This window comes from Heloderma suspectum, chromosome 11 (genome assembly GCF_057233095.1).
Source record: "Heloderma suspectum isolate Gila_16-S chromosome 11, 16-S_ref, whole genome shotgun sequence".
Classification (NCBI taxonomy): domain Eukaryota; kingdom Metazoa; phylum Chordata; class Lepidosauria; order Squamata; family Helodermatidae; genus Heloderma; species Heloderma suspectum.
In genome coordinates, this window is record NC_139468.1 from 3,051,245 (window position 1) to 3,068,515 (window position 17,271).

Consider the following 17,271-nt stretch of genomic DNA (forward strand, 5'->3'; position numbering starts at 1 on the left):
GCTTGACTGCAACCAGACATGTTTTCCTGTCTTAATTGCTGGGGATCCCAAGGGATGTAGGCATGTCCTAAGGCTTGCACCACCCAGAGAGGCTTTTGATTCTTTGAACAGCAGACCTTAGAGTTGTATTTCAGTGCTTTTGAAACTCCTTTTAGTTTCAAAAGCAGCCTGCCATATGTCACAAGGCATGGAAGCCAAAAGCTCTCTTGGGTGTACAGACCCAAGTTAATGGTTCTTTGGTTCCAATAGGACTTAATCATCATTATAAGTATCTAGGAGTGCACCTGGATTCCACATGTATGCCTCTGTCCCTCGTATTCTTTTAGAACTTCTTTGGAGAATCAGTAGGGTGGATGGGGAAGGAGTTATGGAGACTACATTTAACTTTTGAAAAGCATTGCATCTGAGGTTGTGATAGTTCTGTCTGTGGTTAGCCTTCCTGACTCTTGATTTCCAAGTCAGCGCTTGAGGCTGAAGTCCTCAATAGATGATCAGGTGTGTGCCAGCCCTCAGTCCTAAATATACAGACAGTGTAACTAATCAGCTGCTCTTCTGCTTAGCACAGCCTTCCCCCCAGGCTGATGTCCTCCAAATATTTTAGACTGCAACCCTCATTGTACCAGACAATTGGCCATGCTGGTCGGGAGTGATGGGAGTTGTAGTCCCAAACATCTGTAGGTCACCAGGTCAGGGGAAGGCCAGCCTAGTATAACCCTTTTATGTTCCTTAGAATACACTTTCCTACCCACCAGTATCCTTTCTTTGGCTTACAGGAACTTGTGCGGCTTCTGCAGCAGACTGTCAGGTCTTCTCAGTATGACAAATACTTTGCCGGACATCTCTGTGATGGTGGCCCAAAGGACAAGTTGGAGCTGCTTCACCAGAAAGACCATCAAATCTTGGGACTCAACAACCAGCTTGAGAAGCTCAATCTGGAAAAAGACAGCCTGCAGCAGGAGGTCAAGAACCTGAAGGGCAAGGTGGGCGAGCTGAACGAGCAGCTGGGCATGCTCATGGAGACCATTCAAGCCAAAGACGAAGTGATCATGAAACTTTCCAGGGAGCTGAGTGAATGTGAGGACCAGTCATCTTCCCAGAGTGGATCGGCCCATTCTTCCATGTCTTCCTCCCTGAACAAAGAACAGCAAGAACTGTACAGGCTGAAAGTAAGGAACAAGGCTTTTTTTTTTTGTCTTGGTGTCAGAGGACTTCAGAAGTCCCTTTCATGTGCCTTTTGTTGGCTGAACCATATCAGGGAAAAGTTCTTGAAAGTGTAACTGCAGGATACCGAAGCACCATGACATTTTCCTTTTAGCTATTGAGTTCAGGTTTCCTTTTCAGGGGAACACAGTCCATTGATATGCTACTTATTCCATGCTCTCATGCATAAGGCAGCATAGAGGCAGAGAAATAGAGAACTGGAGAAACAGGAACGGAGCAAAAAGATTGCTTCTGGCTCTAGGTCAAACTAATAAGGGGGCAAATACATGTTTCCAAGTTTGGTTAAGAGACCTGAAATGGTGCCCAAATGAAACAGGGAAGGCCCAACAGTGACGTATAAAATTGCACACCTTTGAACAGTAGTGGCTTTGATGCAAACTCTCTTTTGTACATTATAGGAAGACGTCTTAGTAATAACCTTGGTTAGCGTGTTCAGCTTTTGTTCCATCTGAGGCATGAATGGCATGTTCCATAATAACAGGCAGTTGAGTTTCTCTTGCTGCTGCTATGTCTTTCAGCGTCCATGCCATCCTAGATGGGCACCCAGTTTCTGTGCTTAGTGCAAACGTGCCTTGTCAACATGCATTTCAATTGTTTCCAGAGCTGTGAAGCTTAAATATGTGAATTGGGGTTCCCTAAGGATGTACTAGAGACAGGAGGGGTCCCAGAAGCAAGCCTGATTGACTGCTGTATTTGGGGTTTTCTGATATAAAAACATAATGGAGGGGGAGAAAGGGAGCAACTTCTGAAGGCACAGGAATCTAATTTGTCTGTATTGACATTTCCAACAAATTCAACTGGGCAGTAAAGTGTGGTGACTGTGCTACTAAGTGAACTATTAGTTATGATTGATATAATACCCTATAAAGATCTACTTTGCTTCCCTATTTCTTTTCTAAACATACAACTACACTACAAATTTAAAGCCACTTGAAGCTACTTTTGTCATGGATTCCCCCCGCCCCAAATAACATGGGAAGTACATCTCTATGAAGGTGCAGACAATTCTTTTATTCCTAGCCTCTTCAGAAAACACTAGTTTCCAGCTTGCCTGGAATGGGAGTCATGACAGTAAAAAAAAGAAAAAAGGAAGAAAGTGTGAATCCAGTTAGACCCAATTCAGTTGCCTTCATGGTGTTTCTCACACTCCCTTCTTTCGCAAAGGTCCTCTCTTTCACTTCCTGTTTTTTGCTAACCATGCTTTGCTGTGATGTCCAGATGGGAGGACTACAGTTAATACTTTGGCACCAAATCATGCAGAACCAATTTTAAACATGGTTTGGAGGCAAGGCATTAACCATAGCTTGCTGACTTGGACATCACAGCAAAGTATGGTAAACAAAAAACAGGAAGTGGAGGAGCAAATTTTAGTGCCGAGGAGGAGGAGTGTGAGCCTGTGATGGCTCCTGATTGCCAAGCCATGGTTTAGCATTGCATCTGTGTTGAGCTGTAGTGGAGATATGACCTAACTGTTGCATCCCAACAGGTGCTGCAAACAGGGTATAAGAAACAGATTTTTGAATAAGTAGTACCCTACGATCAACATCTGAGCCCCTCCTCAAGTGTCTCCTCCAAGGAAGATTTTGAAGATAGCAATAAGGGAGAGGGCTTTTTTGGTGGTGGCCCCTCCATTTACAAAACACTCTCCCCAGTGAGGCCTACCTGGTGCCAACATTGTCATCTTTTTGACGCCAGGTTATGACCTTCCCCTGTTCCTTGGTATTTGATGGTATATGATGGGCTGCTTAATTATAAGTCACCTTGAGTCTCTTTTGAGAAAAGTGTCTGAGAAATAATTAATAATTATCATAATTATCATCTCCTTTAAGCAACAGCATGGGAGCATGGATAGTACGATAAAAATGGTGTGAGAGAGAGTGCCAGTGCATGGGAGCAGCCGGCAGATCTGAAGGCTGTGTCTTCAAGGAAAGCAAAGTCCAGCTGAAGAAATTTTCATAGCTAACTGCCTCTTGTCACATGTGAATTTTCCTCCCCAATTCTGGAGATACATTTGACTTTTGAAGCAGAGCTAGCCAAGTAAAACTTCTATTGTTGGTACTACCTGGACTTCTGTATTCCCGTTTATTTATCTGTTTGTTTGTTTTTAATTCCCCTGTCTGTGTAATCCTCTCATTCTCTTTGACAGGACAGTCTGCAGGGTTATAAAACCCAGAACAAATTCTTAAATAAGGAGATCCTGGAACTTTCTGCGTTACGAAGAAATGCTGAAAACAGAGAGAAAGACTTGATGGCAAAGGTCAGCCTAAGGCAGCATCTCATTTTAAAACATTCATTCCTTTGAAATGCCTGAAATTCAAACAAGAGAGAGTAAAATCCTGCTAAACTGTGCCTCTTTCATTGTGTTAGAAATGCGTTTTTCAAGCAGAAGTGGGTGTGTAATGTTTACTGTGAACAATGCAGTATAAACACAGTTCCAGACCTTTAATTTTAGAATGCATAAATTACTCTGCACTTTCTCAGTCTATAGAAAGCGGGACATAAAATGTCTTGTTATACGTTCATTTTGCCATGATTTCATGAGCCTTTGTAATTCTTGGGAATTGCAACATTGTTGTTTGTCGTTAGGGGAGGTAGATGAATTGTGCTCGCACACAGCCATCTGTCAGTTATGTACATACTGAAATGAATAACTATACATCACAGAATTGTTTCTGCAAATGCCTGTTTAAACCAGTGTCTTTGTGTATTCTGTGCAGTATACAAGCCTAGAAGCCAAACTTTGTCAAGTGGAAAGCAAGTACCTAATTTTGCTTCAAGAAATGAAGACTCCGGTTTGCTCGGAGGATCAGAGTCCTCGTCATGATGTTGTGGCCCAGCTCCTGGAAGATGCCTTAAAGGTGGACAGTAGCGAGCATCCAGAGCAAACGTACTTCAAACCTCACATGGTCAGGTAAAACAAACTCACATTTGATAGAACTCCATAGCCCCACTTTGTCTCTTCTGAGAGCCAGGACAGTGGAGTGGCTGAGAGGGTAAGCTGGAACTTCCAGTTTCGAATGTCCCACTGCAGCTGTACGTGCACTTAGTGGCCTTAGGCAATCTGTTCTTCTGCACCCCCACCCCTAGTCTGCAATACTGGGATACTACTAGTTTAACATCGTTAGGATTGTTGGATTACAGATATCATAGTGTAAACTGTGTGGATTATGCTACGTCATAAGAGGTATTCCTTTTATACTTGGAATGAATACTAGCCATAGAGTATTTCCTGTATCAAGCAGGGGTTTGAACTAGATGGTCTACAACAAGGGTGGTAACTTCTGGCCCTCCAGATGTTTTGGCCTACAACTCCCATGATCCTTCACTGTTCGCTATGCTGGCTAGGACTGATGGAAGCTGTAGGCTAAAACATCTGGAGGGCCACAAGTTGCCCATCCCTAGTCTGTAAGGGGGCGTTATGGAAACCTGGTGGAATGATCAGTGGAATAGGGTCATCTCTGGATATAAACTCTACAGGAAGGATAGGGAAGGGCATACAGGAGGAGGTCAAAGAAGGCATAGTGTCAAGCAGACTAGAACACCTAAAAGGGGCAGACGCTTCCACAGAAGTGCTGTGGGTGGCTATACTGGGCTCCAAAACTAATTTAGTACTAGGGTCATGCTGTTGTCCCCCACACCAGAATGCTCAGGGTAACCTTGAGATGGAAAATTAAATCAGGGAGGCCTCCAAACAAGGAAGTATTGTAATAACGGGTGACTTCAGTTACCCCCACATTGACTGGATAAAAGCATGTTCTGGTCATGACAAAGAGGTTACATTTTTTGATGCTGTAAATGACTGTGCCCTAGAACAGTTGGTCATGGAACCAACCAGAGGGGAGGTGACCCTAGATTTAATCCTAAGTGGTATTGCCCAGGACCTAGTATGAGATATAAATGTTGTTGAACCAATTTCTAACAGCAACCACAGTGCTATCAGATGTAATATATATTTAAGTGGAAAATTGCCCAGGAAGTCCTACTCAGTCACATTTGACTTCAAAAGAGGAAACGTCTTTAAAATGTGGGAATTGGTGAAAAGGGGTTAAATCCTTTCAGAATGCTTGGAGGTTACTCAGAACTGCAATAATAGAAGCTCAGCTAAAATGTATACCACAGGTTAGGAAAGCTAACACCAAGTCCAAGAGGTCAGCAGCGTGGTTAATGAGCAGTGTCGAGGAAGCTATTAAAGAAAAGAAAGCTTCCTTCAGAAAATGGAAGTGTTGCCCAAATGAAGAAAACAAAAGGGAGCACAAGCTTGCACAAAGGAGATGCAAGCAGACAGAAGAGATGCAAAATCGGATTTTGAGGAGCATATCGCTAACAACATCAAGGTCAGCAATAAAGAATTCTTTAAATATATCAGAATCAGGAAACAAGCTAGGGAGGCGGTTGGACCATTGGATGACAGTCAAGTTAAAGGAGTACTGAAGGAGAACAAGGAGATTGCAGAGAAGCTGAATGGATTCTTCTCAGCTGTCTTCACTGCAGAAGATATAGGACAGATTCCTGTACCTGAACTGATATTTTCAGGGAATCTGAGGAACTGAGACAAATAGTGGTGACAAAATATGAAGGTCTCATTGACAAATTGAAAGTAAATGAATTACCAGGCCCAGATGGTATCCAGCCTAGAGTTCTTAAAGAATTCAAATATGAAATTCCTGCTCTTCTAACAAAAATATGCAACATGTCCCTAAGATCAGGTGGGAGCTGTTTGGAAAGGCAGGGCTGGGGAGGTCAGGTCAGGGGCAGGGGTGTTCGCCAAGCTCTTATTACCGTCACCTTTCAGTAGCATACTTGCCATTGCAAAATAATGGTTAAAGGTGCACATCCAGTGGTATTTAATGGCACAGCGAGCCAAAGTTGAATGTATGTATTTATTTATTTCATTTCTATACCGCCCAATAGCCGAAGCTCTCTGGGCAGTTCACAGAAATTAAAACCAAACAGCACACAATAAAACAATTTAAAATATATAGAACATTAAAACCACAATATAACAATACAACCAGAATAAAACCTAGCAGCAGTGCAGGAGTTTAAAATACAGATTTAAAACAGTGACACAGCCACACTGGTAAAATATTTGCATGCTGGAATGCAGTGTAACAGATTCTTCTGATAGAGATGTAATTAAATCCTTAAGGTTCTCATTGGCAAGTATAATGCTGTTCAACCTGTCACAAATACCTAGCAGTCTCAAATCACTTTTAATACAGAATTAACATTTTTGAATTAACATAATGGAAAACACACTCATGCATTTACTTAGCCCAGAAGCCAGCTGTGGCTTCTGTGGCTTTTTCTTCTTGAGAGTTTCCCTGACTAACATAGCTCTTGGAGACTCCCTGTTAATCTAGTGTTCACTCTTCTTTACAGTGAATATGATATTTATGGGTTTCAAACCGTCCCAGAAGACGATGAGGAAGAGAAGCTGGTAGCAAAGGTCCGGGCCTTGGACCTGAAATCTCTCTCCCTTACTGAACATCAGGAAATGTCCACAGGGGTGAAGTGGGAGAATTATCTGGCGAGCACCATGAATAGGGAGATGGTGCGCTCCGTGGAACTCAAGAACCTCATTCGGAGTGGCGTTCCACATGCCCATCGCTCCCAGATGTGGAAATGGTGCATTGGCCTCCATGTGAAGAAGTTCAAGGACAGTGCGGACCCAGGCTACTTCCAAGGCCTGCTTCAGAATGCCCTTAAGAAGCAGAACCCAGCCTCAAAGCAGATTGAACTGGACCTCCTGCGGACTTTGCCCAACAATAAGCATTACTCTTCACCCACATCTGAAGGGGTACAGAAGCTGCGGAATGTCTTACTTGCATTTTCTTGGCGGAACCCGGACATAGGATATTGCCAGGGTCTCAACAGGTAGAAGGCACTTTCTGCAATATCTCATTACACTGGAGGAATTGGCGTGTCACCAGCAGGAGGGGGTGACTGCATGAATGGATTAGCAAGTCCATTTTTCTCTCACCAGGCAGCTTAGTCTTACCTGGCCAGTATGGAGGGTGTGGGTGCGTGGGAGGTGATCCAGCCCTAAACCATTATGCAGCCATCCGTTTCAATCCACGTTGCGTCATTCTGGTATTTTTCTCTTGCAGCACTGTATACACAGGGAGGCAGTCCTAAGCACGTTTCTATGAATATAATTTCCCCCTGAAACTGGGTTTTGCTTCACAAAAATGTCTGCTCTCAGGAGAGCCTCTTGGTTTCCTTGGGAGCAGACAGATCAGGTGGAAAAGGAAGGGACGGCATTGTCTTTGTGGAATTGGACGAGAGCAGGGAGAAGGAGGGGCAAAGGGAGAGAGCAGGAATGCATACACTGGGACAAGCACCTGCCAGTCAGCACTCCTGTCTGCCCTTCTCTGTGGTCCGAGCATCCATCAGTGTCGGTCACTCATCAGCACCAGTTTTAATGCCACTCAGACTCCTTGCAGCTGTGTTGTGGGAATGGACATTTGAAATTATTTTCATTCTGTTTTTCAGGCTCGTGGCCATTGCTCTCCTCTACTTGGAGCAGGAGGATGCCTTTTGGTGCCTAGTTACAATAGTGGAAGTCTTCATGCCTCGGGACTATTACACTAAAACCCTACTAGGGTCCCAGGTATGGTGTGTGATAACATGCAGGCTGGGTGTCTAAAAGGCCTGGTTCTCACAAAAGCCAGGAGAGAGGGGTCCAGGGGTAGGCGTATGATACTTCTCCATACAGGCAATATGCTAATTTAACTAATTTAAATTGTCAATCATCCATGCCTGCAGAAAACTCACTTATTGGAATGAAAACTAGGCTAAGACCCTTTGCCTTGATATGCTTATTTGTACAGGGATTTTGTTTCTTGTTTCGTTTTGCATGCAGGAGCATTCACTTGTGTGAACCTCCAGCTGCAGTTCAAATTGGTGCAGGCTAAACTGAGGCATATTGATTTATTTTGCCAGTTGCAGGGCAACAGGTGACAGTTTTAAAAGGAAAAACAGCAGCTGATGAGTGCAAGCGAGAGAGAGAGAGAGCGCAGAGCAAACAGTGGTCCAAACAAAGGCAAAACATGCTCAAATTCCTTGCAAGTTGCCCATGAAAATGTTCTGTTTTGTCCTAAAACTTGTTCTCAGGGCTGTAGACATAGGCATCTTCTGCAGGGCACTTCTGTGAATGATGAGCTTTTCATTTAAAAAACAAAACTTGATCTCCAGGCCTTTGACTTAGGGAAGCAAGGGCAAAAGAAATAAGAGGGCAGGATTCTGCTCAGCAAGAAGGTAACCAGGCCAATCTCCTGGCCATTGAGCACGAAGGTGCTGGGATGATCTGAGAAGCACTTGGAAGTTGTTATTGATCTTTTTTAATTTTATTTTTTTGAATATATTTTTTATTTTATCTTTATAAATGAAATAATACCAAAATTACCAACAACCTGACCAATACTACAGTTTCCCAACAATACAATATTCTGATGAGGACACCACAATAACAAAGAGAGAAGGAAAAAGGGGGGGGGGAGGAAAAGGGAGGAGAAAAGGAAGTGAAGAAAAAATATTTTTTCCCCTTCCCTCCCCCTCTCCCTCCCCCTTAAAGAATTAAGTTTAAATTCCAATACCCCCCGGCTTCTGATGCCATTATATTTTAAAAACTATATCTATAACCTTAACAATCTTACAGTTTAATAAACAACCTTACATTTCAATATCATATCTTCAATCTTATATAAAAGAAACAGGTCTACAGTTCATTCCCAGAAGCCTATATTTTTATTAATAATAATAATAAATATATAGAGTTATATAATAATAAAACTTAATATAAACCTTCAACAGTCAGTAATATATTTTATACTAGATATATTATCTATTTTGAAATAAAAAATATAAAGAAAAGCAAGAAAAAACGAAAGATGAAAGAGAGTAAACGAATATATGTATAATCATTTATCTTCTGAGCTAGCCTGCATCATGTAGACTAAACACAAACAGTTAACAAAGCTTGTTTAAACATTCCAGTTCATGGGGTTGTAACAGAATTCTCACGCATTTTTATGTTCAGCCATGCTTCCGCCATTTCATGATTTTGAAACTTCTTCATCTTACCTTCAGACACAATACAAAGTGTAGCAGGATATTTTAAGTAATATTTTAAGTTCATTTGTTTTGCCATATTTTTTGCTTTGATAAATTGCCTTCTTTTATTCACCACCTCTTTGATGTAGTCTAGGAATAACATAACTTTATCTTGTTTCCAGGAAAGGCTTCCACACTCCCTTGCCAAAAGCAGGATATAATTCTTTGTGGAGACTTTTGCAAATTGAACTATGATCATGTAAATAGTCCCTTTAGCATTTGGCACACAAAATGCCTGCTCAATATCAAGTAAATAATCAGATGGGATAGGGAGTATCTCATGCAAAAGTTTATCCACAAAAATAGGCAATTTTACATCATTAGATAGATTTTTAATCCCAATAATACGTACATTGGATCTCCTCGTAAAGGCCTCCAGTTGAGAAATTCTATCAGAGGCATTTTTAAAACAAATTTGTGTCGTAGTTTCATTTCCTGCCACTCGGTCTTCTAGCTCATTAGTTTTCATCTCCATTTTTTGCCATGATGCATTAATTAAATCTACAGCTTCTTACAAGGCGGTGATGGAATTTTGGATTAAATCCAACCTTTTGGCTTGCTCTGGAAATTGCGAAGATAAAGTCTTTATCAGAGTAAATAATTCCCCTATATCTTCTGTTCTCAAAACTTTTGACACAGCAGGTGCGGGTGGAGTTGATGCCGGCTCCTTTCTTCTCCTCGGCGTAGACATGTTTCTCTCAAACAGATCTTGCAGGTCCTCAGATGTTCTCAAATATTGTTAAGATTTCTTAAATCATCCCTCAGAAGTTGTTGATATTTCTTAAAGCATATATTATTATGGAACACGTCAGCCCTGTTTTCTCCTATGAAATAGGAGTCTCAGTACAGCTTTTTGCGTTGGTAAAGCTCTGGGGAGATAATCCTGGAGTCCAGCCCCCCCACTATCTCGTGGGGGATACTTTTCTCCAAGATGTTATCTAGAGCTGCCTTGCCCCCCCCCCCCCTTTTAATTCCAGCGGGGAGATAAAAAGGCTTTTCAACCTTTTAAAAAGCTGTTTGAGAAAGCTCCCACGGAGAACCCCTGGGGAAGCTGCCAGAGCGACATCGGTTCCAACCGGAAGTCCACTATTGATCTTTTTTTATTTAATATTTTAAAGTGTTATTAAAATGATAGGGTTGGATCCAAACATGCCTTTCCACTGATTCCTGCATTGAGCAGGGAGTTGGACTCGATGGCCTTGTAGGCCCCTTCCAACCCTACTATTCTATGATTCTATGATGGAAAGGCTGTTCCCAACTTGGCAGAAGAGCATTGTGTAGGGACAGAATTAATTCTAGTTCTTCTGTTTTACTCAAGCTGTCTTAAAGGCCTTTTCATGGCTCACTGGAGTGTATATGCCCTCACCTGTCTTCCTTTATTCATTGTGTTTCTCATACTGTAGAAATCCCACTACACTGCAGTACTGCACTGTGAGAAGCCTTCCACAAGTGTTCACAGAACACTGTTAATATATTTTTCTCCTTCTGCTTATGGTCCTTTGGTCACAAGACATATGCTTTATAAAAAATTATGCTCACTGGATTACTTGTATGTATTTTAGTTTTTTGTTCTTTCACGTTGATAAATGATGCCCCTGCTCCCATAAATTTCTGCTTCTGGGCCAGCTCCTTCTCTAAGAATGATTTCTACGATTAGAAATCACCTTTTGGACCTTGTGCTCCAGCACTGGAGGTAACTGACCCACCCATTTCCATGAGGGCGTCAGGTGCCACCATGAAACAACTCTTACTGAAGCATTCCAAGAGATCTGCTGAATGATGTTTTCTTCTTTCTCTCTCACTTGTCCAGGTTGACCAGAGAGTCTTCAAGGATCTGATGAGTGAGAAACTCCCTCGGCTGCACACTCACTTTGAGCAGTACAGAGTGGACTACTCGCTCATCACTTTCAACTGGTTCCTTGTCTTGTTTGTAGACAGTGTGGTCAGCGACATCCTCTTCAAGATATGGGACTCCTTTTTGTATGAGGGGCCAAAGGTATGTGGCGTGACTCTGGATGCTTCCCTGTTTTCATACCCCAGGTGTTGCGGCTGGCTGCTTTGGGGAAGAGCCGTGGCAGAGCCTCTGCTTTGCAATCAGAAGGTCCCAGGTTCGATCCCCAGCTTCTCCAGGGAGGGCTGGGAAAGGATCCTGCCTGAAACCCTGGAGAGCTGCAGCCAGTCAGTGTCGAGAATACTGGTCTAGGGGAACCAATGGTCTGACTCAGTCTAAGGCAGCTTCCTATGTTCCTGTGTAATTATATGGAACTCACTATCCCAAGATGTAGCGATGGCCACCACCTTGGATGGCTGTAAAAAAGGATTAGACAAATTCATGGCAGATAAGACTATCGGTGGCTACTAGTCTTGATGGCTACATGCCACCTCCATTATTGGAGCCAGTTTGCCTCTGTATACCAGTTGCTGGTGCATATGGGCCTAGGGCAGTGTGGGTGGGGAGATGCTGTTGCACTCTTGTCCAGCTTGTGGGCTTGGCCAGTGTGTGAACAGAATGCTGGACTAGATAAGTCTTTGGTCTGATCCAGCATGGCCCTTCTTATGTTCTTAAGAGGCTAATAAGTTGAACAGGGGCACAATCCAGTAAGACTTTCTCCTGCCCAAACCCCACTGAATGAATGGGAGTTCTATAGGAGTTGTTGTTGTTGTTGTTCAGTCGTTCAGTCGTGTCCGACTCTTCGTGACCCCATGGACCATAGCACGCCAGGCCTTCCTGTCCTGCGCTCTCTCCCGGAGCGTGCTCAAGTTCATATTCATTGCATCGGTGATGCTATCTAGCCATCTCATCCTCTGCCGTCCCCTTCTCCTTTTGCCTTCAATCTTTCCCAGCATCAGGGTCTTTTCCAGGGAGTTTTCTCTTCGCATTAGGTGGCCAAAATATTGGAGCTTCAGCTTCATTATCTGTCCTTCCAAGGAGCACTCAGGGTTGATTTCCTTTAGGATGGACTGATTGGACCTCCTTGCAGTCCAGGGGACTCGTAAGAGTCTTCTCCAGCACCACAGTTCGAAAGCATCAATTCTTCGGCGCTCAGCCTTCCTTATAGTCCAGCTCTCACAGCCATACATTACTACTGGGAAAACCATAGCTTTGATTAGACGGACCTTTGTCGGCAAGGTGATGTCTCTGCTTCTTACTATGCTGTCTAGGTTGGCCATAGCTTTCCTCCCAAGGAGCAAGCGTCTTTTAATTTCATGGCTACAGTCACCTTCTGCGGTGATCTTGGAGCCCAAGAAAGTAAAATCTGTCACTGCTTCCATTTCTTCCCCTTCTATATGCCAGGAAGTGATGGGGCCAGATGCCATGATCTTCGTTTTTTTAATGTTGAGTTTCAAACCAGCTTTTGCACTCTCCTCTTTCACCCTCAACAAGAGGCTCTTGAGATCCTCTTCGCTTTCTGCCATTAGGGTGGTATCGTCTGCATATCGGAGGTTGTTGATAATTCTCCCAGCAATCTTAATTCCGACCTGTGATTCATCCAACCCGGCATTTCTCATGATGTACTCTGCATATAAGTTAAATAAGCAGGGTGACAATATGCAGCCTTGTCGTACTCCTTTCCCAATTTTGAACCAATCGGTTGTTCCATGTCCGGTTCTTACTGTTGCTTCTTGACCCTCGTACAGGTTTCTCAGGAGACAGGTAAGGTGGCCTGGTACTCCCATCACTTTAAGAATTTGCCACAGTTTGTTGTGATCCACACAATCAAAGGCTTTAGCGTAGTCAATGAAGCAGAAATAGACGTTTTTCTGGAATTCTCGTGCTTTCTCCATGATGCAGCGAATGTTGGCGATTTGATCTCTAGTTCCTCTGCCTCTTCTAAACCCAGCTTGTACTTCCGGTAGTTCTCGGTTCGCATACTGCTGAAGCCTAGCTTGTAGGATTTTGAGCATCACCTTGCTGGCATGTGAAATGAGCGCAATTGTGCGGTAGTTTGAACACTCTTTGGCGTTGCCCTTCTTTGGAATTGGAATGTAAACTGACCTTTTCCAGTCTTGTGGCCACTGTTGAGTGTTCCAGATTTGTTGGCATATTGATTGCAGCACTTTAACAGCATCATCTTTTAGGATTTTAAATAGCTCGGCTGGAATACTGTCATCTCCGCTAGCTTTGTTGTTAGTAATGCTTCCTAAGGCCCACTTGACTTCACTCTCGAGGATGTCCGGCTCCAGTTCAGTGACCGCACTATCATGGCTATCAGGGACATTCAGATCTTTCCTGTAGAGTTCTTCTGTGTATTCTTGCCACCTCTTCTTAATCTCATCTGCTTCTGTTAGGTCCCTGCCTTCTTTGTCCTTTATCATGCCCGTCTTTGCACAAAACGTTCCCTTGAGATCTCCAATTTTCTTGAAGAGATATCTAGTCTTTCCCATTCTGTTGTTTCCTCGATTTCTTTGCATTGTTCATTTAAGAAGGCCTTCTTGTCTCTCCTTGCTATTCTCTGGAACTCTGCATTCAGTTGGGTATATCTTCCCCTTTCTCTCTTGCTTTTCGCTTCCCTTCTTTCGTGAGCTACTTGTAAAGCCTCCTCAGACAGCCACTTGGCTTTCTTGCATTTCTTTTTCTTTGGGATGGATTTCGTTGCTGCCTCCTGAACAATGTTACGGACCTCCGTCCATAGTTCCTCAGGCACTCTGTCTATCAGGTCTAATCCCTGAAATCTATTCCTCACCTCCACTGTATATTCATCAGGGATATGATTTAGGTCATACCTGAACGGTTTAGTGGTTTTCCCTACGTTCTTCAATTTCAGCCGAAATTTTGCAAGAAGCAGCTCATGATCTGAGCCACAGTCAGCTCCAGGTCTTGTTTTTACTGACTGTATGGAGCTTCTCCATCTTTGGCTGCAAAGGACATAATCAATCTGATGTCGATATTGACCATCTGGTGACGTCCATGTGTAGAGTCGCCTCTTGTGCTGTTGGAAAAGAGTGTTTGCTATGATCAACATGTTCTCTTGGCAAAACTCTATTAGCTTTTGTCCTGCTTCATTTTGTGCACCAAGGCCATGCCTGCCTGTTATCCCGGTGATTTCTTGACTTCCTACTTTAGCATTTCAATCCCCTATGATGAAGAGGACATCTTTTTTTGGTGTTAGTTCTAGAAGGTGTTGTAGGTCTTCATAGAACCGATCAACCTCAGCTTCTTCAGCATCAGTGGTTGGGGCATAGACTTGAATTACTGTGATGTTGAATGGTTTGCCTTGGATTCGTACTGAGATCATTCTATCATTTTTAAGATTGTACCCCAGTACTGCTTTTCCCACCCTTTTGTTGACTATGAGTGCTACTCCATTTCTTCTAAGGGATTCTTGCCCACAATAGTAGATATGATGGTCACCTGAATTAAATTCGCCCATGCCTGTCCATTTTAGCTCGCTGATTCCCAAGATGTCGATGTTCAATCTTGCCATCTCATGTTTGACCACCTCCAGCTTACCTTGATTCATTGATCTGACATTCCAGGTTCCTAAACAGTATTGTTCTTTACAGCATCGGATTTTCTTTTCACCACCAGACACATCCACAGCTGAGTGTCCTTTCGGCTTTGGCCCAGCCGCTTCACTCTTTCTGGCGCTACTTGGAAATACCCTCTGCTCTTCCCCAGTAGCATATTGGACACCTTCCGACCTGAGGGGCTCATCTTCCGGCGTCATATCTTTTAGCCTTGTGATACGTTCCATGGGGTTTTCTTGGCAAGAATACTGGAGTGGGTTGCCATTTCCTTCTCCAGTGGACCACATTTTGTCAGAACTCTCTGCCATGACCTGTCCGTCTTGGGTGGCCCTGCACGGCATAGCTTATGGCTTCACTGAGTTACGCAAGCCCCTTCGCCACAACAAGGCAGTGATCCATGAAGGGGTCTATAGGAGTACTCTAGTCCTATTAATTTCAATGGGGCAGGAGAACATCCTAGTGGTGGTTGCTGAAATGATTGCTTAAAGAGAGAAATGGAATCTTTGGCTGCAGTGGGACGTAACGCTAAACTTCTGGTTGGCACTGCATGCACAAGCCTCAGGCTTGTCAGCTCTCAGCCCCCTCCTTTTCTGCTTCCAGCATGGTCTTGAGGGGAGATTGGAAGCATTTGTTTCTCTGTTTAACTAACTGTAGTTTTAGCATTATGACTAAGTTGGACAAAGTGTGGTTAGTCTTAACTATGCTTTACTGAAACAAGTCAACTTCAAGCCATGGTTTGAACTGACCACAGTTTAGGATTTGGACAGAACACTAATCTGTGGTTAATTGACAGTGGAAGTGGACACTCCCGATCTCTTTGCAGCTGTATCAGAGGCGCACAGAGGAGTGCACGAGCCGTGGGCTAAGCCATGACTTAGTGTGGTGTCTGAAACAGGTCATTAAGTGTGAATATTTTCCAAAATGCTCTTTTTCTGGTATCTGACACAGTGAGCAATTTAGTCTGACTTGAAGTAAATTGACCAGCTACTCTAGCCAGGGTTGTGGTACACATGCACAAAATTAAACCTCCTGCCAATCTCAGCTTTCATCATTAATATTTTATTTTATTGATTTATCTACCGCTTACCTTATGAAAAGGTATCTCTAGGTGGTTAAAATACATTGACGTAGTTCACACAGATTCACTACGGGTTGTAGTAGGGTTATGCGAGGGTTGTTTAACCCCTGAGTAACGGTGGCTGGGTTCGGACAACATGCCACATCCCCATAAGGGGTTGCACATTCACACTGGCCCAATGTGATGGTTAAACAGCCCACAGTGAGCCCAGTGTGTCGTGCAGACCGGCCCACTAGGCCTTATGGCTTGAAAGCCCGGGGGCAGTGCCTTGGGGTGGAGTCTCGGAAGCTGCAAGGCAGGCTGAGCAGTCGGGTTTTCAGTAGTTTGGAATGAGGCTTTGGTGTCTTGCGTAGGTTGCTATCCGTCGCGTGTGGATAGCTAAAGTAGCAGAGAACTTTGAACACTGCTCACTCCCTTTTGTAACCTGATGTTTGTTGAATGTTTAGGTCATTTTCCGGTTTGCTTTGGCACTCTTTAAATACAAAGAGGAGGAGATCTTAAAGCTACAAGATTCGATGTCCATATTCAAGTACCTCAGATACTTCACTCGCACAGTCCTTAATGCTAGGTAAGGGCTTTTTGGAGGTCAGAAGTTACTTCTTGGGGAAAACAGTTGTTTTACTTATGTTTCTAACCAGACCTGCTTCATCGCATGGGTTCAGAGAAAGTAATACACTTCTATACATAAAAAGGGGAAAGAATTTTGGGAGTCTAGCAGATGTTTTAAAGAACTGTTAAAGAATTGTTTACAAGAAGGCATAAGAAATGGCAACTTAAAAAAAAAATCGATACCCCACCCTTCAACTACAATTCCCAGGTCAGATTACAAACAAAAATTAAAACAATTAACATATTACACAGTTGCCTCACTGCTTTTAGTAATATGCAAGAAAAGAACAGCAGCAGCATTAAAACAGATCGAACCAATACTATAAAAGGCCTGGTTAGTTAAAAAGCTTACCTGTAGCTGGGAAGACAAGAGATTTGGCAGCCATGAGAGCATTCCACAGACAGGGAGCCACAGCCTCACCTCTGAAAGTGGGGCAAACCTGGGACCGGACTTCAGAAGGTGACTTGAGCACTCAGGCAGGTTTATGTCGTAAGAAGTGATGTGTTAGGACTCCCAATCACTTTCTGAACATGGGTGTTGGATTACTTAATGATCTTGCAAGTGGAGTGGTGGGTGTGTTAACCCAAGAGCCAACTCAGTGGTTTGGTCCCAAATTCCTTTCCCAGTAGTAACACCTCAGGTTTTCACTTAACCTAAAGGCAGCTGAATAAGTCCTGTCCTCCTTTTAGAAGGCCAGCAGCAGGCTCATCTTGTGGCCTGTGCAAATCTGATGATACATCTCCACCGCTTGAAGCTGCTAACAACCAAGACTTCTAAG

General features: G+C 43.4%; 1 protein-coding gene across 10 annotated transcripts in view; it reads left to right on the top strand.

Annotated features, from left to right (window-relative positions):
- Window positions 1–17,271, top strand: part of TBC1D2B (TBC1 domain family member 2B) — a 48,635-nt gene that overhangs the window by 20,506 nt on the left and 10,858 nt on the right. For 9 of the 10 annotated variants that reach the window (XM_084816642.1, XM_084816635.1, XM_084816636.1 and 6 more), the window contains 7 exons: window positions 774–1,166; window positions 3,368–3,478; window positions 3,939–4,132; window positions 6,604–7,098; window positions 7,717–7,834; window positions 11,147–11,332; window positions 16,330–16,451. In XM_084816642.1, the coding sequence (XP_084672768.1) occupies window positions 774–1,166; window positions 3,368–3,478; window positions 3,939–4,132; window positions 6,604–7,098; window positions 7,717–7,834; window positions 11,147–11,332; window positions 16,330–16,451 (1,619 nt within the window). Of the gene's footprint in view, window positions 1–773; window positions 1,167–3,367; window positions 3,479–3,938; window positions 4,133–6,603; window positions 7,099–7,716; window positions 7,835–11,146; window positions 11,333–15,598; window positions 16,308–16,329; window positions 16,452–17,271 lie in introns of those variants that run through there. The other variant, XM_084816633.1, reaches the window with a different exon arrangement.